This window comes from Sinocyclocheilus rhinocerous, unplaced genomic scaffold (genome assembly GCF_001515625.1).
Source record: "Sinocyclocheilus rhinocerous isolate Xijiao unplaced genomic scaffold, SAMN03320098_v1.1 scaffold2790, whole genome shotgun sequence".
In the NCBI taxonomy this organism is placed as follows: Eukaryota; Metazoa; Chordata; class Actinopteri; order Cypriniformes; family Cyprinidae; genus Sinocyclocheilus; species Sinocyclocheilus rhinocerous.
In genome coordinates this window covers 311,057-338,819 of record NW_015644614.1, presented here as the reverse complement: position 1 = coordinate 338,819, position 27,763 = coordinate 311,057, and the positions used below count along the sequence as shown (strand labels likewise).

General features: G+C 36.9%; 2 protein-coding genes across 2 annotated transcripts in view; both read left to right on the top strand.

The window, feature by feature from the left end:
* The first annotated feature begins 244 nt into the window (after positions 1-244).
* LOC107758369 (discoidin domain-containing receptor 2-like) lies at positions 245-23,081 on the top strand. The gene is given in 17 exon segments (XM_016576086.1): positions 245-350; positions 6,520-6,593; positions 6,664-6,698; positions 7,289-7,520; positions 8,380-8,527; positions 10,483-10,585; positions 12,694-12,877; positions 13,113-13,353; positions 16,883-16,948; positions 17,092-17,228; positions 18,111-18,324; positions 18,408-18,634; positions 19,301-19,428; positions 19,614-19,811; positions 20,056-20,290; positions 20,469-20,618; positions 22,292-23,081. Coding segments are annotated over 17 exon segments (2,610 nt in total). The 3' UTR covers positions 22,424-23,081.
* A 1,897-nt stretch (positions 23,082-24,978) lies between these two features.
* The window catches only part of LOC107758362 (3-keto-steroid reductase-like), a 7,374-nt gene continuing 4,589 nt past the window's right edge, over positions 24,979-27,763 (top strand). Inside the window, exons 1-4 of the mRNA XM_016576077.1 lie at positions 24,979-25,013; positions 25,321-25,524; positions 26,120-26,212; positions 26,714-26,828. Of these exons, the coding sequence (XP_016431563.1) occupies positions 24,979-25,013; positions 25,321-25,524; positions 26,120-26,212; positions 26,714-26,828 (447 nt within the window). The remainder of the gene's footprint in view (positions 25,014-25,320; positions 25,525-26,119; positions 26,213-26,713; positions 26,829-27,763) is intronic.

Sequence of the window (27,763 nt, the reverse complement as noted above, 5' to 3'; positions counted from 1 at the left end):
GAAGTTAATGGGGTCCAAATTATTATTGTGTCCTATTGGCTTTCACTGAATTAACCAAAAAAAAAAAAAAACATAGAAACATTCTTCAAAATATTTTATTTTGTTTAAAAAAATGTATACAGATTTGAAACATCATGAATAAATACTGACTCTATTTAAGCCTGAGCTGAAACTTGCTCAAGGGTTGTTGGGGTGTAGTTGATTCCTCTTTTACTTATTATAGAGTGTTTCTCATTCTCCAGGAATGAACGTCCTGTCTCCGCCTGAGATGAAGCAGCTTTGGAAGATGCTCTTTCCGCTCCTTATCCTGCTTTACCTATCGGGAGCTGTCAAGTCTCAAGTAAATCCAGGTAGATATATATATATATTTTATTATTTTATTTTTTTCACTGTATACAAATGAGATTAAAAGACTGAAGCTGTAACTAAATTTGGTCATTTAGCTGATAATTTTCTCCAAAGCAACTAGGGATTTAATGGCTTACTCAACAGCACAATAACGATAGCTTATGGGTTTCAGAGTTTAGGAACTTGAGCCCAAATCTTTAACTACTAGTCCACAATATTATATTAATTGAACAGCTACAGTGGTGTTGACATTGGTGACATAAGTTTGCTCAAAAACTCTGTTTGAAAATGTATGAGACAAGTCACTATGGAAATCAGTTATTGTAGTATCACTAACAGCATGTGGTCTCAAACAATCTCCGATTTTTTTGTCTATGAATTTACGTTTTTCTAAAGGTCAGAATGCTGCAAATTGCATTGTTATTTTTTGACTAGATTTGAAACTGGCAGCCTTGTAGTTGTGATCAATCTAAGTTTGAGGTCTGAATAAGCTCTGGAAGATGCCCAGATTCCATTCTGGTTCTCATGGCTTCTTCTCTTTTATCTATCTTTCAACTTTAGCTTTTTCTATCTAGCATGGGTGGTTTGTGGGAAGGAAAGTGTGATGTCAATGTGAGGTTCAATTATATTTTACAAGGAAACCAGAAGCCAGCTCATGGTGAGCAGCCGTACAGTAGAGACTAAAGCATAAGTCTGGAAAGCAGCTAATTACCGCCATGGCTAGAGACAGTTTCTTCTAGGATCCCCCAGGATGAAAACCACACTGTGCTCTTGTACTATATTGGGCTGTGTTCCTTTATGAAGCAGATGAATTTGATTACCCAAGGTGACATTGGTTCCTTCCACTGATCATGTGTCAGTTTGCCCTGCCATATTTGAACAAAGTAAGGCTTTGACTGAAATTAAAAGGCTGACATTCAAATTGAAAATGCATTGTGTTTAAAACTCATACGTTTGTATTTGTAGTGCAGTTAAGGTTCAGGAGCATGCCAATGCAATACGACAAGGAATGCATAATATTCTTTAATGGTTTCTTTTATAGCCATGTTGTGCTTTAATGAATCGGAGAGGAGGATACCAGTCCATCCAGATTGTTTAATTATCGCTTTGTTTGGTCAAAATACAAAGAAATGTTTGGCTTGTTTCAGAGTAAACATGGAATATGTCAAATGCTTTGTTAAAAATCCCTCTGTGTGGTTTATGTGAAGGGAGTCTGAATTGCTTAAAAGCCTTTAAATGGCTTGCGGTACAAGCAAAAATAACAGAATTGTACTCAGCTGTTCTGCTGCTGAATGTTCTGGATTGTTACTTTCCGGTCTGAAAGTATCTGAGAGAAGTGGGTATCAAAAATCAAAAGTAAGAAATTAAATTTTGCATTAGGAAAATTAAGCCTATTATTAGGACCATTATGATTTTGATTTGTGACATTATTTCCATGACAATTTAAAAATAAAGTCTCATTCTCATATATAAGTAAATGATGTATTAAGAGGAATCATCATTAAGAATATTTATGCAGAAAATAGTGTCAAAATTATTATCATGACATGCTCACCATTCATTACCATCTGGTAATGAGAATTTTGTGCTTAACACACACAACTCAAAATAACTTGAGTGGTCCAAAATAGCTTCAGTTTTCTTGGAATATTTATTTATTTTAAAATACATAACATGTAACTCAGGGAACAATGAATGCAAGAGAAGAGGAGGATCTAGGTGCAAGGGGTTTATTGAAAGGCCAAACGAAACAACGGCGAACAAGAAAGCCCACGAAACCAACTTCAAACAATGACCGTCAGAGTACAAGTAAAACACAAGGGCTATTTATACACAGGAGAACAAAGGGCTAACAAGCAACAGGTGAGACTGATTAATTGCCATGACAACTAACAAGGGTTACCAAGACAACAAACAAGGCCCAAACACAGGAAGTGAACACAGGGAACAATAAGGACAAGGAACACACTTCACAGTAAAAGTCCAAAGGCAAACACAAGGAATCTACACGTGACAACATGTTTGTGAGAAATGACAAGTTTCATTAATTCATAAAGGGTTTCTGTGCACTTCATATTGAACGTACAGATTTATCATGGCATGGTGGAAATAATTGCCGCAATATTCATTACCATCTGCACATCTACCTGTGGCTTTTTCATTGCTTTTTCCCCCACTTTGCTTTGCTTTACAGTTTGGATCAATACACTACAGTACTTTGAAACACTGCCTTAGCATTATATCATGGTATCCCATAATTGCTGCTGAATATTATTACTTCTCATCACAGACACTTAAAAAATCTTCAGTTTAGAGCTTTTTTTTTTTACAGGCTGGTGGTTAGAAAGGGAAGAACACCATGCTAAAGAAGTGGTGAAATGTAATGGGATAGAGTCCATCACTCAAACCTCATTGAACTGCGTGTGAGCTCTGAGTGAGGATGTGACCTTGCTTTGAGTTTATTATTGAATGTAGCAGGAGCGCAAGCATGATTTTTTACAATGGATTCAACAATCAGACTGGAGTCTGTGGCTTATACATACCAGACATTTTGACAACAGGAAAGTATATTGAAACAGCTTCTATTTCTTTCTTCTTCTTTCTTTTTTTTTTTTTTTTTTTCGTTCCAGAGCCTCTGTGTTTTTCAAAAAAATGTTGTTCAGTAGCTCATAAGTCACAGCAGCAATCTTTCTCACATTTACATTTTTATCATTTTGGTATTCAAGTAGTTGACCTTAGTGTTATTAATGACAAAAGTTAATGACAGTGTTTCAGATATTATTGTATAAATGGTCGCTTTCCATGAAGGTGGTGAATTTCCATTCTTTCCAGGACAGAGATGCTGTAACCCCTTTAAATATCAGTTTTGCTCCTTCATATTTCCGTTGGAAAAAAAGCAGCATTTTTTTCCTACTTCTGGAAAGTGTGTTGCCGAACTCAGTAGCTATGAGATCTCCTCTGCCAACTTTCCTCTGTTTAAAATTCCCAAAGACTGTAGTTATACCATCCTACTCTCTTCTTTTTTCCACTTTTGAGTAATAGACTCTTACTTTTTTCTACTGTAAAAAAAGAAAAGAAAACATGCAAGTGCCTCCTCTAGCAGTTTACATGTGATTAAAAGTGTATGTACAGTATATTAGTATATATGTGTGCTTGCAAGGTTTTGGACCTTGACATGGTGGAACAAATGTGCCATTCACAAGGATTAAAGATGGAAAAAAATGGTTGGCAGGAGGGGGAAATAAACGCCACTCGGACCAATGAATTACTGCACAAGACTGGAGTGGCCCATAAGAGAGAGAGAGAGGAAAGACCAAAAGCCACAGTTTCTTCACACAACATGAGTATTTTTCCACCTTTCTAAAGTGAGAGATATTTTTAGACTCAGTAGCTGAATGTTTACTCCATTTGATACTGAGGCTGTTACCATCCACTCTTGGGAGAGTAGAAAAACAGTAAATGCACATTGTGAATGTACAAACTCTCTACAAATCTCTTATGGCCCGTATTTTAGATCAGACCCTGTAAATTTACTCAAGCACTTTGGTTCTATACATTTTATTAAACTAATACTTGGTATTCATCACAAAATCATTTTGTTGATTTTATCATTGTGTATGCTCTGTCTTATGTTATATTTGCATATTATTTTACTACCCAGTTGTAAGTTATTTTTATAAGGACAACATTTTTTTATTTTGGCTTTGTGAGACCATTTGTCAACACACAGTTGGCCCAGTGTCTGCAGCCACACCGTACTGGGTATTTGCAAGACATTTTATCTATGTGGCACTCTCGTGTCAATTGTCTAACACTGCTTTGCCTGGATTCACAAAGCTATGAAAACTCTGCCCTGAATTACAAACGTACGTACATTTTCTCTTTTTGTGTGTGAATATTAGAAGCTGATGAATATTGTGATGAATATTAGAGTGAGACCTTTCATGTTGGTGTCCGCATCAAATAAAATAAAACAAAGTGATTCTATATATACACAGAAAGCATATTAAATGCAAGTCAAGTGTCTAATGTTTTAAATAACTTTTGTGAAAAAATGTCAAATTATGGGTCAAATAATGTTCCATCGTCATTCAGCATAACAGTTATGTAAAAATGAACACTTACATACTTATTCTGACCTGTGTACTTGATAAAATATATAAAATAATAAGTGATCATACTAATACAATTTAATACAATTCAAACATAGTGATTAGAAGGATAAGTTGGTAAAGATTTAAAATGACAGTTAATGACAATTAATTAGTATTTTGTATATAAACGTTGCACTATGACATTTTTTTCTATAAATCAGGGTAATGATGTACGATAGTCTTTTTTTCTTTTTTTTTGCTCAAAAAAAGTTTAACAGGACATTCAAATGTATGGAAATATTAAAGCTGTATTAAACTTTTATTGTTTTGATGCTCAAAAACCCCGATAGATAGATAGACAGACAGATAGACAGATAGATAGATAGATAGATAGACAGACAGACAGACAGACAGACAGACAGATAGATAGATAGACAGACAGACAGACAGATAGATAGATAGATAGATAGATACTATTATAAATACTATTATATATATATATATATATATACAGTATACTGCCATGTATTTAATAGTTATTTAAGAATGGTTAAAAAAAAATATGTTTTCAATGTTGCTTTTAATATTAGCTATACTAGTTATACTTTATAAATATTTATAAAAATAAAAAGCAACATTTACTTACATATAATTTTTATTTTACATATATAACATTTCAAATAAAAATTTTAATACATGAAAACCACTGTATATTACTTTCATGTTGGCATTTAATATGTGAATTTGATATCGCCTGAAAAATCATTGTGAATATATTGTGAGTATTCAATATATTGCCCAGTCTTAGAGCTTTTATAAATGTATGTGTCTATATTTAAGCATGAGTACATATGTGTGTTAAGGAAACAGCCAGAGAGAGAGAGAGTGAGTGATGGGGGAGGAGGAGGTCGTTCTATTACATCTGGAAGAGCTTTTTGTTGGGATTATATCAGCTTGTCATTGCCAAAACCAAGCCTCTGAGGTTTCCCCTATCTTGACTTTTAAGCAAACATTTGGAGGAGAGAAAGAAAAAAAATGAAAAGCGAGACAAAAAGCCCTTCACCACTATCCTTGCTATTGCTGGCAGGATCACAAAGGCTATTTTGTTGAAATGGAGGGGCCACTTGGAATTGGAGTGTCCTTGTACACTTTTTTTTTTTCTTTTTCTTTTTTTACATGTCCGGTTCTTCACAAGGACACTCAAAGAAAATGAGATATTAAGAGAGATTAAGAGAGTTTATATAAATATCCTCTCTTGTTCTGACAGTATTATGTGATATTGCAATCAAAATATAAAATAATGTTTCTAAAATGTACTGTTTAATCAGATATATATATATATATATATATACAGTATATATATAAATTGTACCATTCATCAGCAGGTGGTATGGTGTTATAAAGCCATTTATTCTTCTGTGTGCACAACAGTTCTCCAAGACCCATCCCTTCTCACAGGCCAAATTAATCAGTCAATTTTAGCATGTTTAAAAATCAACTTAATTTATTCTTGTCCACCTTCTGATTTAAAATTTTTTTTTTTTCAACAACCAAAATCATTTCAACCAGTCATCCACTGTTGATTCAAATTATTAAATTCAAATAGTAAAATGAAAAATATAGTAATAAAAACAATATAGACATTTTAAATGCTGTTTTTTTTAATCATTTATAATTATGATATATTGTAATAAAAAGCAATATTTATCTGGACATATTTTTTTACTAAAACATCTTATACCTCAACCAAACCTGTTGCATTTCAGTTTTGTGTATTTCTCTAATGGAATTATGAATCAATCTATAATATGAAATATTATTTATAAAAGTCAGGTGCTAACAATTATTTAAATTTTAGTAACTATCTCTATTGTTCATGCAGACAAATAAGGGAAGTCACTGAAATGCATAGGAAATAGGGAAAAAAATGCTATATGAAAGTTAAATGTTAATATTAAGTATTGCATGCATGTTTATAAGTTGTTTAGACTTATATCTGCAAGATGGGTGATGTTACAGTGTTATTTGCAAATAAAAGTTTGTCATATAAACACTAACACATTTTTTTTTTTTAAAGGTGTGTGTCGGTCCCCGTTGGGAATGTCCAGAGGCCAGATCTTAGATGAAGATATTTCAGCGTCCAGTCAGGAAGTCATCATTGCTTGCCTTGTGTGACACTACAGGGGCAGAGAAAAAAAAACTGTCAAGCAGACTGATCAAGACAGCTATGCCCTGAAATGCAGCAAAATATGGCAGGTATGAGCACACACACACACACACACACACACACACACACACACAGACAGAGTATTTTCCAAGAGCTGTAGTGTGCAGGTTATCTTGGTGGGATCAAACCACATCTGGGGAAATGCCTTATTAAAATGATGTAATTATGCTTCCTCCATATATTACTTCTGCATTTTCACTGATTCTAATGGTTCCCAACACATTCTTCTTCACCAAAATGAACCATTTTAGACTAGTTTATAGACATTAATCAGAGTAGTGTCATATTTAATTTTGGACTGGTTTGAAAATGTGAAGTATAGAAATACAATGTTCAGCGGGTTGTACTGATGTTAAACAAGATACCGATTGTTCAGCTGATGTAATGTCTTTCCAAAAAAAAACTTTCAGTAGACAAAAAGTCCATCAAACAGTTTTGAAAGCTGTAAGCTGTGAAAATTACAGCCTTGTTTTCGTCCATGTTAAATTCAATAGTCTATCCTGACTTAAGGTCTGTGATGCAGCCCAGAGGCAAGAGACCCAGAGAGATTGCTATAAATGAAACAGGTGTTTGCGTATATTTTATTCTGTTCTGATTCTGAACTTTCTTGGCGTCTTAGGCTGGACTGTGAGGAAGGAGATGGTGCGTGGTGTCCTGAGATAGCAGGAGAACCTGAGAATATAAACGAGTTCCTGCAGATAGACCTTCGTTCTCTGCACTTCATCACTCTGGTGGGCACTCAGGGACGTCACGCGGGGGGCATTGGTAATGAATTTGCCCAGACATACAAGATCAAATACAGCCGTGATGGCAGCCGCTGGATCTCCTGGCGCAACAGGCAGGGCAAAGAGGTACACTCTGCAACACAGGTGTCTGTGCTGTCATAGAGAACTCAATATCTTGCTGCACGTGTCATCTTATTAAATTATTCAGTTATTAATTATTGTTTTATTTTGGCATGATAACACACTATATTTCTTTAGTAGAAATTCATACTTTATTCAGCAAGGATGCATTAAATTCTGCAAGTGCGAGTAGTATTATTTATTATTTATTTATGCAAATTTGTTTTGCAAGCTGAATAGTCGCAAATTATTCCAGAGAACACAACTTAAAAACTCATGTCAAATTTGAATGTGATGTAGCTAAAATTATCAGTAGTGAATGTAATGTAACAGTCATACATGACATGGTCACAAAAGTATGTGGACACTCCTCAACGTGTTTGACTATTTCACCTACACTTATTACTAACAGGTGCATAAAATCAAGTGTACACACATGCAATCTCTGTAGACAAACCTTTTCAGGATGGGATGTAACTTTCCTGTTCCAGCATGAGTGCCTCTGTGCACAGCGAAGTCCAGAAAGAAATGATTTACTGGATCTGGTGTGCAGATCTGAACTAAATGAAACTGGGATTAATTGGAACACCAACTGCAAGCCAGACCCCATCATCTAACATCTGTGTCTGACTTCACTGACACTTTTGTGTCTGAATGAGAGCAAATCCCAGCAAAGCTTTCCCAAAGAGTTCCAGATTTGCAACTGTTAGAGAGGACTAAATGCGCATGATTTTGAAATGAAATGCTAACTGTTCAAAAAGCACAAGTGAGTTTGCTGTTTAGGTGTCCACATACTTTTGGCAGAGTGTATGTCACAAGTGTGGAAAATCTAAATGTAAGTTTGTTTGTTCTTTCTGTTGTGAAGGTGATTGAGGGAAACAGGAATGCCTATGACATTGTGTTGAAGGACTTGGAGCCACCCGTTATTGCACGTTTCGTCCGCTTCATGCCCGTCATTGATCACTCCATGAACGTTTGTATGCGTGTGGAACTGTACGGATGTGAGTGGCTGGGTAAGTCTGGCAACTGTTGAACTAAAGTAGAGTTGAACTGAGTTAAATGCTTCAGATATTTTTTGTTTTGTCAAAATGATAGTCAAAGGAAAATCAAAGTTGTTTGGCCCCCAATGTTCATCAAAATGTCTTCTTTGATGTTCCACGGAAGAAAGAAATTCATACAGGTTCATTTTTGGATGAACTATCCCTTTAAGGATGCTGTTTAAATAAAGGCCAATGAAATCACATGACGCTATTTTCTGTCCTATGTTGACATATTTCCTAATGAAACCAGTAGGGCTGCCCTCGACTAAAGATTTTTCTAGTCGATTAGTAAGCGTTCAATTTGAGCAATTAGTCGACTAATCGCACATTTATATTAATAAACCATATGATTCACAATAATGAGCCTTTGCTTATAGCCTATCAGCGCTCAAGCGCACGCATGAAACTTGTCACAGCACACTGGCAGAAGTAATGATTATGAATGCGTCAGGGAAAAAACAGCAAGAAAACTGCCTTAACATTATAATAAGTCATTGATAAACTAGTGTTTCCTGTATTTTCGGCTGCAGTGATGAAGTCGACGATACCGACTCGTCATCTCCACAGCGGACATACATGTTTCATACGGATTACATAATCTGAAAATTCTGTTACTTTTCCATTTCAATTGGTTAATTTAAAAGCAGACATTTCGCTTTCTATAGATATATTTTTTCATGTCTGTGAGGCAAGCACAGAGTTTCGGTTAATTTTTTTTGACGTGCTCAAGTTCACAGAGACCTAGACGGCAGAAAGCGCACCCTGTTTGCTTTCATTATTTTACAAAAGCACAATGTTTTGTTGTTATTGTGAGTGCACACAAATAAAAGTAAATAGCACACACTTTTCTAGGTTAACATTAAAGTGTAGCTACTACTTACATGTTTCAGATGATAAGCCCTATTTGAGGTCGATGAACGAAACGAACATTTGGATGTCTGATGTGGCCTACTGTAATTACCACAATAATCTGTCCGTCACTGACTACATGACTTCACCACTTCCTGTGGAATTTTTTTTTCTGAGACTAATACAATTTTGATCAACTAAGCCTCTTCTCGTCGACTAATGGTTAGTTGACTATTAGGGGGCAGCCCTAGAAACCAAAAATCTGGGTGGTGCAACATGAGACATCTTTTTTTTTTGGTCCATTTTCCCATCAGAGAACAACTGTAAATTTTACATTTTAAATCTGCTAAAAATGAATTGAGTCAGTGTGTACGAGTGCACCAGCATATAGATGCCCTCAAAGATACATACATGGACTAAAAGAAACACAGTTTCAAAATATTTTACTATTTCATGAGATCTTTGACAAATCTCAAAAATCCCTTTGTTACATGATTGTCACATTCAGTATGAATTATTCAGCTTTATTGAAATGTTGAGCGAGATACATTTGTTGTCCTATCAGCATCTGAAATGAGCCGCTGATAAACGCTGATCATTTTAATATAATATTTTGATATAATTTGATATATTATTCATATAATGTTAATCATTTTGATATAATATTCATCATATCAGATCAGATCACATTTGTTGGAACTTTAGTGGTCAATTATCAGAATGTAAACCAATGGAATTTATGTTTGCACAAAAGTTACATTATTTTATAGTATATGTATTAATATGTTATTTATTTATTTATACTCGGGCCAGTTAAATGACAAACAACTCGCAAAATGTCTCACAACATTTTCATTTTAGCTACTATATTTAATTATATTTATGGGGACATAATTGCAGTGATCTGTTAAATGCTATTATGGAAAGTGTAAATGCAGATGAGATTTTCAGTATTTTATTTAACGACAGATTCAATGTCCTTCAGTGGAATTCAGCATTATCATAGCGCAGGACCTCCTCTAACAGTTCAGTTATTGAAAACCTGACAAAAAAAAATGTTCTCCCGTGTCTGTTTCTAGATGGCTTGGTTTCATATAATTCTCCACTTGGCCAGCAGATGACTCTCAATGGACAGTATATTTATCTCAATGACTCCGTGTATGATGGAGCCATGAGTTACAGGTCAGTACACTTTTCATAAGTTTGAGCGTAATGAGGAAGATACAGAGTACACCCCCAATAGTATCCTTACACCAATCCAAGTTTGAGTGTGTAGTAAAAATGATGACTGATTCAGAGTTAGTATTGTTTGAACTGACCAGTTTACCTGATGCCTTGCAAATGGAAAAATTGATCCCAGATCAGTTTCACAAAACGCACAGGCTAACTATAGCCAGTCTGTTATTGCCTTGTTGCTATGACAACAGGCGCCAGGAGGGGAAAGAGTCACAGTGGTTTCACAATGTTCACAGGAGAATTTGACTCATTGCTTCCTGAACAATACCTTCCATGACACAGTGCAAAGCGTGTTTGCTTTCTTGACAGAGCTGCCAGAAAACCGCAAAGTAAAAATCCACACATTCATAGTCATTAAACTATCACAAGAGAGACCAGTGTCATTGCTGGGAAAAAATAAGATAAAGGCTTATATAGTGGTCATTTGGTATAAACAGATCACAAAGTTTTAAGTAGTCAGGCTACTTTTTTTGTATTTTTATTTATAATGTTTTATTTTATTTATGCATCCTTATTATTAATGCATCCTTGCTGAATAAAAGTATTAATTTCTTAAAAAGAAATATTTTACTGTCCCCAAACCTTTGAAGTTATATATCCAAAAATATGTATTCTGGCTCTATTTTCCCCTGTAGTATGACAGAAGGACTTGGACAACTGATTTTTTTGTCTATTTTCCCAGAAGAGAACAACCGTAAATTTTACATTTTGCATTTCATGAGGTCTTTGTGACACCACTCAAAAATCTGTCACATGGTATAAATTGTTCATCTAAACGTTGCATGAGATACATTTGTTGTCCTATTAGCATCTGAAATGGACTGCTGATAAACGCTGATCATTTTGACTATCTGATATAATATTTACATATCGGATCAGATCATAGTAGTTGGACCTTTAGTGACCAATTATCAGAATGTAAATCAATTATCTTTATCTTCGCATATAAATTATTGTAAACTAACATTTTCATTGTATTTACTACATTGAATTATATGATACTGAGGAGGACACAGTCTTCACAACCCTTGCAAACTCTCTCTCTCTGTGACATTAGAAAAATATTGCAGTGATATGTTATATGCTGTTATGGAAATTGTAAATGCAGATGAGATTTTTATCATTTTGTAATGACAACTTTAATGTTCTTCAGTGGGATGAATCAGCATTATGTCAGAACCTCCTCTAACATTTCCATTTGAGGACACCTGACAATAAAAAAAAAAGAAGATTTGATGGTGTTCTCCCGTGTCTGTTTCTAGATGGCTTGGTTTCATATAATTCTCCACTTGGCCAGCAGATGACTCTCAATGGACAGTATATTTATCTCAATGACTCCGTGTATGATGGAGCCATGAGTTACAGGTCAGTACACTTTTCATAAGTTTGAGCGTAATGAGGAAGATACAGAGTACACCCCCAATAGTATCCTTACACCAATCCAAGTTTGAGTGTGTAGTAAAAATGATGACTGATTCAGAGTTAGTATTGTTTGAACTGACCAGTTTACCTGATGCCTTGCAAATGGAAAAATTGATCCCAGATCAGTTTCACAAAACGCACAGGCTAACTATAGCCAGTCTGTTATTGCCTTGTTGCTATGACAACAGGCGCCAGGAGGGGAAAGAGTCACAGTGGTTTCACAATGTTCACAGGAGAATTTGACTCATTGCTTCCTGAACAATACCTTCCATGACACAGTGCAAAGCGTGTTTGCTTTCTTGACAGAGCTGCCAGAAAACCGCAAAGTAAAAATCCACACATTCATAGTCATTAAACTATCACAAGAGAGACCAGTGTCATTGCTGGGAAAAAATAAGATAAAGGCTTATATAGTGGTCATTTGGTATAAACAGATCACAAAGTTTTAAGTAGTCAGGCTACTTTTTTTGTATTTTTATTTATAATGTTTTATTTTATTTATGCATCCTTATTATTAATGCATCCTTGCTGAATAAAAGTATTAATTTCTTAAAAAGAAATATTTTACTGTCCCCAAACCTTTGAAGTTATATATCCAAAAATATGTATTCTGGCTCTATTTTCCCCTGTAGTATGACAGAAGGACTTGGACAACTGACGGATGGCATGTGTGGCCTCGATGACTTCACACACAGTCACGTCTACAATGTATGGCCTGGTTATGACTATGTTGGCTGGACCAACGAGAGCTTTCCCAACGGTTATGTTGAGATCATGTTTGAGTTTGACCGCACCCGCAACTTCACCACCATGAAGGTAGAAATGTCTGTCATGTCCTACACCACTAACTCTCCTCTTCAATCATATAAACTTTCTAGGAAAGCAAGTTTACGGGTGTGTTGTTAAAAGTACAGTCTAATTGCTGGAACTACATGATTAAGTGTTTGAAAATTGTTGGGTCATTTAAAGGTTTAAATGACCAAACTCTCCCTAATTTACACCCATCATAATGCTTTGTATTCTCTCTCCCTTTTAATCTCAAATGATTCAGGTGCACTGCAACAACATGTTCTCCCAAAGGGTAAAGACCTTTCAGAAGGTGGTGTGTTATTTCCGCTCAGAGTCGGACTGGGAAGCTACACCCATATCATTCAGCCCCGTGATGGATGATGTCAATCCCAGTGCCCGCTTTGTCACCGTCTCACTCTACAATCACATGGCCAGTGCTATTAAGTGCCAGTACTACTTTTCTGACATCTGGATGATGTTCAGTGAAATCACCTTCCAGTCAGGTTAGTAAATGGCCATGCAAAGACATCAACTCTGTCCAAATTGTTTTATAATGGGACACTCATCTGTAACGGCTGGACAAATCAGACATATTATTATTTGTTGTATTTAACAAATAATCCAACAGACCCCTCACCCAGTAACTAGACTGGGTGCCGGGATGTCTGTGAACAACCCCCAGGCCACTGGTTACCATGGCAGCAAGGACACCATAGCCAGATAAGATAGCGTTTGTGACCCAAAGGAATTGACCCTTCGCAGGGAGTTTGATTCACAGGCAGTCTGACCAATCATATCAGCTGCAGGTGATGCTCTTTCATCCATGCCGAGATGTCCGTCAGGCAGTCTTGAGATCCGAGCAGGTACCGTTGAATCATCTGGTTGAAATGAGAGGTAGAGCTGCGTGTCATCAGCATTCACGATAGGAAAAACCATGCACTTGAATGATGTGTCGAATGCAGCAGATTGATCTAGAAGAATGAGAACTGAAGATTTGGACTCAGCTCTTGCACTTCGTAGCACTTCAGTGACTGACAGCAAGGCGGTTTCAGTTGAATGTCCACTTTTTAAATCCAGATTGGTTATTGTCCAGCTGGTTGTTTTGTGAGAGGAAGGAAGACACTTGGTTGAAAACAATGTGTTCAAGTGATTTGCTATGAAAGGGAGGAGAGACACGGGCCTGTAGCTTTCAACAAGTGAGGTGTCTAGTGTAGGTTTTTTAAGCAGTGGGGTTACCCGAGCCGGCTTGAGTGCGGTGGGAAAAATGCCTGAGAGAAGAGATGTGTTGATGATGTCTGTGAGTGAAGGCAGAAGTGCAGGGGAACTAGCTTGTAGGAGATGTGTCTAGAGGACAGGTGGTAGGGTGGCTGGAGAGAATAAGTTTAGAGACTTCATCTTCTGTAAGAGGAGAGAAGGAGGAGAGAAGATGGTAAGCTGTGTGAGTGTTTGCTGTGGGTTCCTGGCTGAGTCGAGCCAAGAACTGACTGCTGATGGATGTGGTTTTGTTTGTGAAGTAATTAGTAAAATCGTCAGCATTTAAAGAGGTGGTGGGAGGTGACGGAGGGGGACAAAGGAGAGTATTGAATGTTTTGAAGAGTTTGTGTGTGTCTGATGCGCTGTTGATCTTGTTATGGAAGGTTTTGGCAGCGTGAACTTTGGTGAAAAATGAAGATAGCAGTGACTGATACCCGCTGAGATCAGCTGAATCTTTTGATGTTTGCCATTTTCTCTACGCTTCTGCCCTGAGTTTAGTCCGATGCTCGTGGTGGACATCGGCTAACCAGGGGTTGGAGGGAGTGAACTATGAGAATGGAACAATGAGACGGCAACAGCATCATCTTCTCCTTGGCCCACACCCTCGAGGGAAGAAACAGGACACATACAAGGACCCTGACAGAATGGAGCAACAGAAGAAAATCACCAGTCTTCAGGAGACTCGCCACCAGACAGGGCTTGGAAAGAGAACTGTTTCACACAAAATCACTGTTAAAAACAGCCTACGTGGAACATAAAGAAAGAGAAACGCTAGAGCCAAGGCCTTAGAACACCATCTGCATGCAGCCAGGGCTGAAGTCCAAAACTTGACATTAAAGAGGAGCATTCTGACATGGTCCAGAAAGATCTGAAACAGACCTACAGACTGTAAATGGACTCACCAAGTAAAAGACACCGTGCTGCACATCACACAGTCAGCAGTGCAAACATCTTTACCCCTGTACACAAATACAAACGGCACCTGGAGTGACACTCAAAGACCTCATCCGAATGGCAAGAAACATCCCTGCATTCACACCAGAACTTGCAGGAGACCATGACGTCCACGCCTACCTGTGAGACATTGACTTTCGCCTGCAGTTTTTGACCAGTGTGAATCACCAGGATGGACTCTATCTGCTCTGGATTACCTCCAGCCCAGAGGTGTGACGCTTCCTGGCTCAACAGCCAGGAAACATCCAATCAGACTGCCAGCAGCTAAATTAAGCCATCATAACAGAATTCTCAGATCCCAAACAGGGTCGGCATGAAACTCCTCAAGTTCATTGTTCAGTCAACAGCTCGGAAGCAGCCAGACAGCACCAGTTAGAACTAGTCCACACACCCAAAGGTGAAAGCACCACCTGACACAACTCCACCGCAAGAGCAAAGCAACACAGCAAACTTTAGACTTCTGGTGACTGAGAGTAGAACAGGGCGAACAACCACCTGCTGCCCTCCTGCCACCATCAGTGTGAATCCCTCTTCATCCTACTAAATCTCGATAACCATCCCCCAAGATCCCTGGAACTACCTGCCCTGTCATAAGTAAGAGTCCAACCCGGCTGTTCCAAAGTGCGGGTACCACGGATAGCCTACTGGCTAACAACACATACAAACAACCATCTGCCCCAGACCAGCTCACTTCAGGATGACAGGTGACACTGCCTTAAAACCTGCTGCACAAGCTTGAGGACCTGCACCTTGCTACAGCCTACATCACCACAGCATACCACCTCACAGCATCTACCACAGCACCACAGTCACTCCTGGATGCACTAAATGCCAGAGAGCCACCACGGCCTTCAAGCATTGTGTGCCAGAGGAGTGTCTGATTTTTCTGCTTATTTTCCATTGCTCGCCGTTTTCTACAGGTCAAACTGCTGGGATGTCTGTCCAAAAATTTCACCTTTTTCATTGGTCAAGCCAAACACAGAAGTTAAAAAGCCTCACTTCTGTGACCCTCTCACACTTACTGCTCTTGCTCTCTTGCCTCTTGGACCATCCAGTCCAACCACGGTGCCGCGGGACCTCCCCCACTCTCCTGACCACCACCAAATCAGAATAACATCTTTGGAGTTTGTCACTCTTCAGCCCGCAAGAACTCGATTGCAACGCCATCAAACTGTTGAACCATCAACACTTTCATCTGAGACTGCATCCGGACGCTCAATCAACGGCCAAGGCAATGCAAGTATCGTACATTTAATCAAACAAAACAGAGGTTTAGTATAAGCGGTAGACCCATTTGTTACAAAGGTGCTGGTGGTTCGGCTCAGGTGGTTAACTGACTCCTTTTCCATAACCTCATTCCCTGGTTTCTATAACCGTTTCATTCATTCACTTTTGCTCCCCTTTCTCCCCATGTATATATGCGTTAAGTGTGTGTATATGTTTGTTAGACTAGTTATGTGTTAGTGTTAAGTTAATAAAAATGTTGTGCACAATTACACAAGTTTTTGGTTCTGTCACTGCTTGTAAACAAAGTCAGTTTAACGAGCCGGTCTTGCTACATGCTCTAATGCAGTAGTACTGTAAGAAAGTTATTTCCTGTGGCCAGAAAAACAACATTTCTTAGAGTTGATATGACATTACATTGCATGTTCGCTGGACGAACAGATTAGTTGATGGTAATATTTACTCTGCTACAGTTACTTCTGGCAGCTGATATAAATAATTGTAATTAATTATAATTTATTGTAATAATTTATATACATATCCCTTTTGAGCTAATTTGCTACACATCATATAATGACTGTTTTGGCTCCCTAATTTCAGATACAGCCATGTACAACACAACCCTGTCTCCCCCCAAGACTGGTACTCCTACCAGCAATCAGCCAGGTCAGATTTCCCACTGCTCCTGAATCAGTCATATGTTGAGAACCAGCAGTTTCTGTGTTATAATCCATCTGAATAAACTTCAGTCATCTTTTCTGAAGTGTCATTTCATCAACAGGTTATCTTTCTCTTTATCCCCTTCTTAGGGGATGACCCCACCCACAAAGTAGATGACAGCAACACTCGGATCCTGATTGGCTGTTTGGTTGCCATCATCTTCATTTTAGTAGCCATTATTGTTATTATACTATGGAGACAAGTGTGGCAGAAGATGCTTGAGAAGGTGAGATACACTTAAATATGATCATGTATATTCTTCTATGTATTCAGAATCTGTGTCAGGCAGAAGCTTACATAGTTTTAAAATGTTTTTTTCATTTTTGAGCTTTTTCAACAAAATTAATAGATTTATTTAGCAAAGACTCAGTAAATTGATCGAAAGTGACTGAAGATATTTATAATGTTGCAAAATAAATGCTTTTCTTTTGAACTTTCTATTCTTTAAAGAATGCTGAAAAAAAATTAAGCATGGTTTTCACAAAAATATTAAGCAGCACAACTGTTTTCAAAATTGATAATAATATGAAATGTTTCTTGAGCACCAAATCAGTATATAACAGTGATTTCTGATGGATCATGTGACCCTGACGAGTAAAAAATCAGTGAAAAAATCAGCTTTTCCATCACAAAAATAAATTCAATTTTAAGATAAATTAAAATAGAAAATAGTTATTTTAAAATGTAATATTAAACAATATTACTATATTACAATATTACTTTTATTGTATTTTTGATCAAATAAATGGAGCCTTGATGAGCATAAGAGACTTCTTTCAAAAACATTAAAAACCTTTTTAGTTATGTCTAATTATATGTACAGTTATGTCTTTGACTCAGAATGTTCCCACATGACCTACTTGCATAAAACATTCATTCTGCACCAGAACTTAACATATAAAACCAGTATGATTATGACAAGCTTTTATTGTAATCTTACTGCATGACCCCTAAAAAGGGTGATGCTATTTTTGTAGTGTTCATATGAATGAAAAAAAAAAACTGTCAGTGGATTGTGAATATGATTTCATAGATGCATAATACAACAAACTGCTAGTTTATATTTTAGCCTTTTTTAGCCTTCCTCACAAATCATCCTTCATTTCAGGTGTCTCGGAGGATGCTGGATGATGAACTTACTGCTAGTTTGTCAATACAGAGTGAGACCTTCACCTATAACAACAACAGCCCCTCTTCAGTGCCCAGTGAGCAGGAGTCTAGCTCCACTTATGAGCGCATCTTCCCTCTGGGACCCGACTACCAAGAGCCCTCTCGCCTGGTTCGCAAACTGCCAGAGTTTTCCCAGACCTCAGATGATACCGGTGAGCTCCAGAAGCGGTGTATGGAATATATATGCAATATCATATATACATATTCATGTATATTTATGTTTACTTTTCTGCAGCTTCAACAAATACATCTTCCAAGTCCCCTCCAGTCAGTGTACAAGAGGGGGTCCCACATTATGCCGAGGCAGACATTGTCAACCTGCAGGGTGTAACTGGGGGCAATACCTACGCAGTGCCCGCCCTCACCATGGACCTGCTGTCAGGAAAGGATGTCGCTGTGGAAGAATTTCCTCGGAAACTGCTTACCTTTAAAGAAAAGTTGGGAGAAGGGCAGTTTGGAGAGGTCTGTTCTCAAATAACAAATAACAGTCTCCATTTATGAAAAATGTCCTGTTTTCTTCTATATCTACTGTTCTAATTTTTTTAATGTTATTTATTCCTGTGATGGTCATAGCTGAATTTTCAACAGCCATTACTCCAGTTTTCAGTGTCATATGATCTTTCAGAAATCATTCTAATATGATGATTTGGTACTCAAGAAACATTTATTACTCTTACCCCCGGTTTCACAGACAAGGCTTAAGCCTAGTCCTAGACTAAAATGTAAATGTAAATGTTTCAACTGAAAGAAACTTGCACTGACTGATCTTAAAACATGTCAGTGCCTTTGTTTTTGTCTTAAGATGTACACCAGTAATGCTTTTTTCTAAGGCATGTTTATTAAAATTACTTAAATGTCCTAATTGAACTATGGCCTAATCCTGGCTTAGGCTAAGCCCTGTCTATGAAACCCGGCCTTATTGTTCAAAACAGTTGAGCTGCAACATTATAAATGTCTTTACTGTCACCTTTGATTAATGTAATGTGTCCTTGCTGAATAAAAGTATTCATTTCTTTAAAAAAACATACTGACCCCGAACTTTTGAATATAGTATGTTCATTGATTTTAAAGCAAATATTTAAATGATATCTGAATATGCTATAAATGGCTGTTTTCACGTGTTGCTAGGTGCATTTGTGTGAAGCAGAAGGCATGCAAGATTTCATGGATGAGGACTTCTCCTTCGATGTCATTGAAAACCAAACAGTGCTTGTAGCTGTTAAAATGCTTCGAACGGATGCAAATAAAAACGCCAGGTTTGCAAGCCCAAATGTCATAATCATGGCTTCCATAACTGAAACTGCATCCTAATGAACATCAAATGCATGCTTTTGCTTTAATACTCATGAATATTTGTTCTTATTCATACATTCGTCCTTTTTCTGTAACCTCTTTTGCCTAAGCCAAATTGCCATAGCTCCTTTTTTCCAATACTTTACAGGAATGATTTCTTGAAGGAGATAAAGATCATGTCACGATTGAAAGACCCCAACATCATCAGGCTGCTGGCGGTGTGTATGAGCTCTGACCCTCTGTGTATGATCACCGAGTACATGGAGAATGGAGACCTTAATCAGTTCCTGTCTCGCCATGAGCCCGAGGGCATGATCGCTCTCCTCAGCAATGCTCCCACAGTCAGGTAGATACCAAACGTTTTCAAACATTTACATTCAAGTATAGCAATGGAAATTGGAAGAGCAATTACAATGGTGGACTGTGACTTTAAATCCCTATGAAAGATGGACACATTATTACAAAGGAAGTGTATGGAATTGCAGAAATATGATGAATCAACAAGCAACATCTCATTGTTAAACAGAATTTTTAGGTAATGATCTTAAGCACACAAGGTTATGACTCACATTCTGTTTTTACTGTTTCAGTTACAGTAACCTACACCACATGGCCACACAGATTGCTTCAGGCATGAAGTATCTATCATCACTCAACTTTGTGCATCGAGACTTGGCCACCCGCAACTGCCTAGTAGGGAAGAACTACACCATCAAGATTGCAGACTTTGGAATGAGTAGGAACCTGTATAGCGGAGACTACTACCGTATCCAGGGCAGAGCGGTGCTGCCTATCCGCTGGATGTCCTGGGAGAGCATTCTTCTGGTCAGACACACACACACACACACACAATCTAGAAAAACAATAAATCGTACTCTCAAAAGTCTTCACAATTTTTGTGTTTTTTGGCTTCAGATAATCACTAGTGACTTATTTTTCTGTAGGTAAAAACAGATTCTATGTCTATAAAAGTCTGAAACGGGATGATTTTTGTCCTCTACAGGGAAAATTCACCACATCCAGTGATGTGTGGGCTTTTGGCGTGACCCTTTGGGAGATGCTTACCTTCTGCAAAGAGCAGCCTTACTCACAGCTGTCAGATGAGCAGGTCATTGAAAACACAGGAGAGTTCTTTCGGGATCAAAGGAGACAGGTACTAGTACGCTTATCTGCTTTTGTAGAGAGGTGGATGAGATCTGATTAAACTGATCCTATTTATCAATTCATTTATCCATAAAGGTTCTGTATTGATATGTATGGTTCTATGAAGAACCTTTAACATCCATTGAACCTTTTCATTACTTTTAAAAGGTTCTTGATAGTAGAAAAAAGGTCTTTGGTTTTTTATGTTTTTCACACTAAGAAAAAAAATGTCTTTCTTGTGTTCAAAAATGGGGTACAACTTTTGGGTTGGGGGTGGAATTGGAATTGAGGGTGGAACCACATTGGTTTCCGTGCAGTTTGCCAAAAATCAACGATATGAAAAATACAAATGAAAAACACAGAATATATATAAAAACAGAAAACCTCTATTGTAGCTTGGTGGACACTAAAACTGTAAAATATGTGAGAAATATAATAATTCCCATTTATTTTTATTGTGTAATTTCCATTGTGTCAGGGGTCACTTTGACCCACATATTATTATAATATTGACACAAAAAATTAAGAAAAAAATTTAATTAAATAAAACTGAGATGCGAATAGCTACAAGTATAAATAGTATCTAACATTATTTTTACTATTTGTAGTATTTATTGCTATTTGTACTTATTCTGCCTGTTTGTTGTCTTTTTCTCAAAGCCTTGTTAGGGTAAAATGGGTTTCTTATGTTTTTCAGTGCTGTAACAGTCTAGTAATTTAGATTCAAAAATAACCTTTAAAAGATTTTTTGACTGTGAAACTCAACTTGATAAACAAAAATTTCCTTGGATGATTCAGATGAAGAGTCTCAATTACAAGTAAACTTTGAGCCTTAAATTTCCTCATGTATTTCATATTTTAGTGTTTGACAAGCTACACTAAAGGTTGTCTGTCTTTTCTACAAAATGTTGATTTTTGGCAAATTGCATGTAAACCAATGGGGGGTCAATATGACCCCAACACAAAAGTCATAATACAATTTGTACAGCCTTTACTAAACACATCTATGTGTGAACCTTTGCATGCACATTCATGACCCTAAATGAGAAATATTCACATAGTTTCAATAAGAAATAAATAGTTCAACCAGTTTGAAATAGTTTGAAAATCGAGTATGGGTCAAACTGACCCCAACACAGCAGATGGGGTTTTAAAGGTCCCATATTGTCAAAACTGAAATTTCCTGGCGTTTTTCATGATAACAGAGGTCTAGGTGCTATGTAACTACCATATAAGTTTCAAAACAGTCAATTCACAGTCAAATGCACACAGCCTGCATAAAGTAGCTGTCATTTTGTGACTTCCGTAAAAAGGTGACGTCAGAACTACTCAGTCACCGCCTTCAGTCACCATCTGGATGTCAGGAAACTACATCATTGCACAGTAGGGCTGTGACGTCGCCGTGACAACCGCATCAACACCGGCGGTAGTGCACGTGACATCACACACTTGTTTTTGGTACTTATACCGCAAATATATATTCTTAAGGACATCAAGACATAAAATAACACTCCAGAAATGTGTAAAACCTTTACTAAATATGTGACCTTTAAGAACTATTCACTGAAAGGTTCTTTGGGGAAACCAAAATAGTTTTTCTATGGCATCGCTGTGAAAACACCCTTTTGGAACCTTTATTTATATAAGAGTGTACCATATCTAACAGTATATTCTTATTCTCAGATATACCTGCCTCAGCCGCCAATGTGTCCAGACCCCGTCTACAAGCTCATGTTGAGCTGCTGGTACAGGAACACCAAAGAGCGTCCATCCTTCCAGGAGATTCATCACACATTACTGGATTGCAAGCCATAGTGTCCACTTGTGTGCCAGCCTTGGCACTCCCAGAGACATTTCAGTGCGCCCACAGGACTCCAGTCAACTACACACCACAACACGCACTTATATGTTCCCGAATATAAGTGAGATCAGAGTCTATCATTTTTCTGTAGCAATTTTCGCTGTGAGTGTGCAAAGGCAAACTGATATATATTGTACGATTGAACTACGCCCCCTAACTAAGTGCCTTCGGCTGGCTTACAATTCCTGGGCAGCACTAGGCCAAAGAAAATGTAGCAATAAATTTAGGCACCTTTAACACAGAAGAATTGGATTTTACACACTGTTTTTTTTTTTCTTCAAATAACTCTAAACATTCTGAAATATCTATAAGAATATTTCTGAATAGAAAGAGGAAATGCCGAAAAACAAGGTATTGGCTACTAATGCGCCTTTTATTATTTCCAATTTAATGTTGTTTTCAGTATTTTGAGGCCGAAGACAGCTTGAATGTAAATAAGAATCATTAATTGACATTCAGATTCAACTTTGGTTTTATCTTGATGTCTCTTGACGTTTGTGTATAATTTCATCTCATTTATCGAAAATGCTAAAGTATTTTGTTATTTTACATATTTTATTTTTTCTTTGTAGTAAACTGCAAAGACCACTTTCAAAGTGGATTAACAGAAAGCCAATTTATCTGGTTATCACATATTTGGTTGTCACAGAATTTCAAAATCAGAAAAATTCAATTAAAATTGTAAATGTAAAAAAATATATATTAGTGTTATCCTGCAACTACCTATATATTGTGTTTATATTTAAGCATACTGCGTTATGTAAGTGTTTTGCTTTTCTTTGTTATATTGTTTAAAGAATCTTGGTATGGTGATAATGGTTATTTAAGTCCATTTAATTTGTGCGCTTATTTTTTCTTTGCTCAAAACAACGTTTGCATCAAGAAACAGACATTTCAGCATAATGAGCTATGAAAAGCCATAATTCTTTTACAGAAGTCTCTTACAATATTTGCATGAAGTTGGATGAAATCAGATATATTACTTAATGATAATTTCACATTTTCATTGCATCTGTCCTATGTTTTCATCTTATCTCAAATTAGGCCGAATGGGGGTAGTAAGTACATTTATTATTACCAGCTAATTTTGTTTATCTGTAGAAAATATTAAAATAAGCTTATTTTAAAGCTGTTTGTTTTTCTTTTATGTCAGAGTACAGTATATTCTAGGTGGTGCTGAATTGCTAAAGTGTGGGATAAATACTGGATTTGTATTGAACAGATGCACTATGAGGGTTTACAGTAAGTTGCGATATGTTTTGGCATGTGAAAAGTGCTGCAAATGAGACACTTGGAAATCTGTTTTGTAATTAACTTGTATACTTGTAAATCATTTTTGTAAGGTCATTGTATATGACCATATTTTTGAAAATGTGTGCACCTTTTGGGGTTGGTTAAGATATCTGCCAGTCTATAAGAAGTGTTTTGGTTGTGGGTTTGAAAGTATTTTATCTATAAGTATAAATTAATTTTTGCATTCTTGACATGACTGATGAAGTTGCATTATAGATATGCTATAATTCTGCACTTTTACATTAAATGTTCTTCCTTCAAACTATAAACATATAAAACAGTAACAGCCCTTTCTGAGGCTTTGAGTTTGTTTACAAAAACATTCCACTTTATAAAACATCTTTGTGAGGAGAGGAAATGAACAATTTTCATATTCTGTACATTGACAATGGCTTATCACAATGCATGGAAAAACTGGATTTTTTAATTCATAGCAACATTTCCTTAAAGTGATGCTTATCCTTTTTAACCTACTCTTTGTGCTGTATTTTTTAATTAGTCCTAATTTTCCATTATCAACCTATTGTATAGCTATGTTAGGAAACTGTACATAAAATAATAAATTGATGAACCTTTAAACGTGTTGTCTAGACATTTTTTAATTAGAAAAGGCACGTATTTCATACTTTCACAGTAATAAAACGTGTGTTTGTTGTTTGTATACAAGTGAATTGGACATTTGTGTACAGCTTAGAATGTATCAAGACATTCATTTTAACGTGTGTACTCTAATATTTGCCTTTTAAATCGTTCTTTTAGTGCATTGGTTTTCTGTCAAATAAATCTGAACTGAACCTGATTGGTTAGCCTGGTCTGACAGTGGCTAAGTCTGGATTGGTCAGGGTAGATATCACGTCACAGAAAGGAAACATCTGATTGGCCGATGGAAGTGTGACCTCCAATCACACCATGGCGGCTGTCCAAACTCCATCTGTGCCGTACAAAGTACACCCGGCTGCAGCCTGCAGATCGAGGCGGGGCTGCACCTGGGCGACGTCAGGACTTGACGCCTTTAACCAATGAGAACAGTTGTGGGCGGGGCGACACGTGCAGCCCCGCCCCAGGTGCAGCCCCGCCTCGATCTGCAGGCTGCAGCCGGGTGCTTCTCCATCTGTGCGCAGACACTGGTGTGAAATACCACGGTTAGAAACGGTTGCGAAGGGAAAATACAGTATCACAGGTAGCTTATCATATATTGTATGAATGTAAAGATAGGATGAAGAAAGTAGTGTTGGTAACCGGTGCAAACAGGTAACAAAACTGTATAATTGTTTTCTTTGTAGTTTCGCATCACTGTGTTATAAGTTAACTTAGTTATAATAGCTAGACATCACTGTTTTAAACGTCATTCTGTTATCATCGTAGTGACAACTTTTAGATTATTTTTCAATAATATTTCTGTTTTAAAATAACAAAAAGACACCTTAGAAAGGAAGAAATTAGTATTAATTTGCTAGTTGAGAAAACATGTTGCATAATGTCTCTTTTTCTCTCTGCATGTTAATGTTCACTCCATATGACCCTCTTTGCATGCATGTGTGTTTTTCTGTGCGTTCAGTGGTATTGGCCTTGCCCTGTGTGCGCGTCTACTAAGCCAGGATGCCCAGCTGCAGCTCTGTCTGGCCTGTAGGAACATGCAGAGAGCTGAGGCTGCCCGACAGGCTCTTCTAGTGTCTCACCCTCGAGCTCAAGTTACTCTGCTGCACTTAGATGTGGGCAACATGCGCTCTGTGTTCAGGGCTGCTGAGGATTTCCAGCAGAAGTAAGACATCCCAGTCCCTGTTTACCAAAATACACTATCATTTTAATGGACTTTATGCTTTTCATACAGTTATAGTGACCAGGAGATGTCAAGCTCTAAAAAGCACCATACTAGTAATACACATGACTCGTCCACTTGAAGCCATATCATATGGTGAGGAAGTAACAGACTAAAATTTAAGTTGCTGTTGATAAAAAATCCTGCACTGCACTGTAGTTCTGAAATCGATTTTTTTTTCTGAAATCTAATTGCGCATATTAAAAATTAGTACACCACAGTTAGTAAGCATGAACCAGTCAGTGCTGTTTGGTGTTATTACAGAACTTTCACTCCTGTAGTATCCATGCCAGAAACCGAAAACTGCACTTATATGTAATGAACAATTTGATTACTTTTGAATTCCCTTTCATGTATTTATACAAAGTTAGGAGCAGATTAGGAGTCACTAAACACTGTGAACTTGGTTTGATGTGACTAGCACATTTGAAGCCCCAGATCTGTTTAAAGTATAATGCTAAATAAATGTTATACATAATATAATTTTGAATGAACATTAAAATGTTAACTTTTTTTTTTACTTTTTTTTTTTTAACAGGTACAACAGATTGGACTATCTGTATCTCAATGCTGGAATCATGCCTAATCCCAGAGTAGATCACAAAGCCTTTTATAAAGGCCTGTTTTCTAGGTACAGTATTTCTTTCTATATACACTGCCTATTTAAAAGTTTTGAAATTATAATGATTTTATTCAGCAAAGATGCATTAAATTAAAGGGGTCATATGATGTTGCTAAAAATAACATTATTTTTTATATTATATTTATATTTGAGACTTTAGTCTTTGCAACTTTACAGATCTTCTTTATACACCAAGAGCTTGTAACACTCCAAAGAGAAAGGAAAAATTGAAATCGTGTCATATGACCCCTTTAATCAAAAGTGACAGTAAAGATATATATATAATGTTACTGTGTCCAATTAATTATGTTCTTTTGAACATTCATTGAAGAATCCTAAAAAAATGTACAACCAGTACAACTGTTTTCTACATTGATAATAATAAGAAATGTTCCTTGAGCATCTAATCAGCATATATGACTGATTTCTAAATATATATATATATATAGTATAGCATAGTATATACTGATTTGATTATAATTCATTGTTATATATTTTTCTACCCATCAGTAATGTGGTTTGCATGTTTGCCACGGGGGAGGGTATTCTGACCCAGGAAGATAAGGTCACACCCATTGGTTTGCAGGAAGTGTTTGCCACTAATCTTTTTGGTCATTTCCTTCTGGTAAGTTGATGGATTAGAAATAACGAATGTGTTTCTATGACCACACATAAAAAGAAACAAAACTTAATAACAAATTAGTGTTTTTTACCGTTATTTCTATACTGTTATTTACATAGCTGAGGTAAAACATATTACATTTTGACAGTATTTCGGTCTTTTTCATGCAACTCTATCAAAAAATCATCTTCCTCAAACAGTATTTCACCCATAAATGCCACAGGATTCATTTCACTGTTGTCAACAACTTGTTCCCTGGCAGCTGTCTTGATCAATAATTCATCCAAAAGTCTGTAGTGCTGAAGTTATTTTGAGTCCTCAAATTGCAGCCCTGTGCTTCTTTGTAAAGTGTTGCTGTTTGCTAATTGAAGAGTTCATTCCTTTGCACGAAGGCATTTGGTCATCAGTGCTGGAAGTCGGGCAGCAGTGTTCTTTCCTCATGCTTCTTTATACAGTCGTGTTATTGTGGCTCAAGTGGCTCCGGCATTAAAGTTGCAGTAGATATGACACTCCATGTCCTCAAAGGCCAGACAAGACTTATCGATTTTCTGTTTGGACTGCACCGAGTGAGGCTTATTTCTAGTCAAGTTGTCCTCTTTTTCTCTCACACCACACACTTAAATTCTTTTTATTAAAGGAAACGAGGTATTTGTTGCATCCAGTGGGGACATAATTACTGATTATAATGACTTATACTGTCTTTTTACACGTTGCGTTGCGTATAGCGCCACGTAAACATAAAACCAAGTCTGCTTTTGTGATCGGAGAAACGACAAATAACAAGCGCTACTCTACACTGCTCAAAACTCGTGTTTGAATCATCAGTGGCAAATTCTTTAAATATAAAAAACGTACTTACAGGCTGTGCGTCAGAAGCACCAGACTGTCCTTGCAAAGTTGGAACTGCCCCACTTTATAGAAACAGCCTTTGTGCAGAC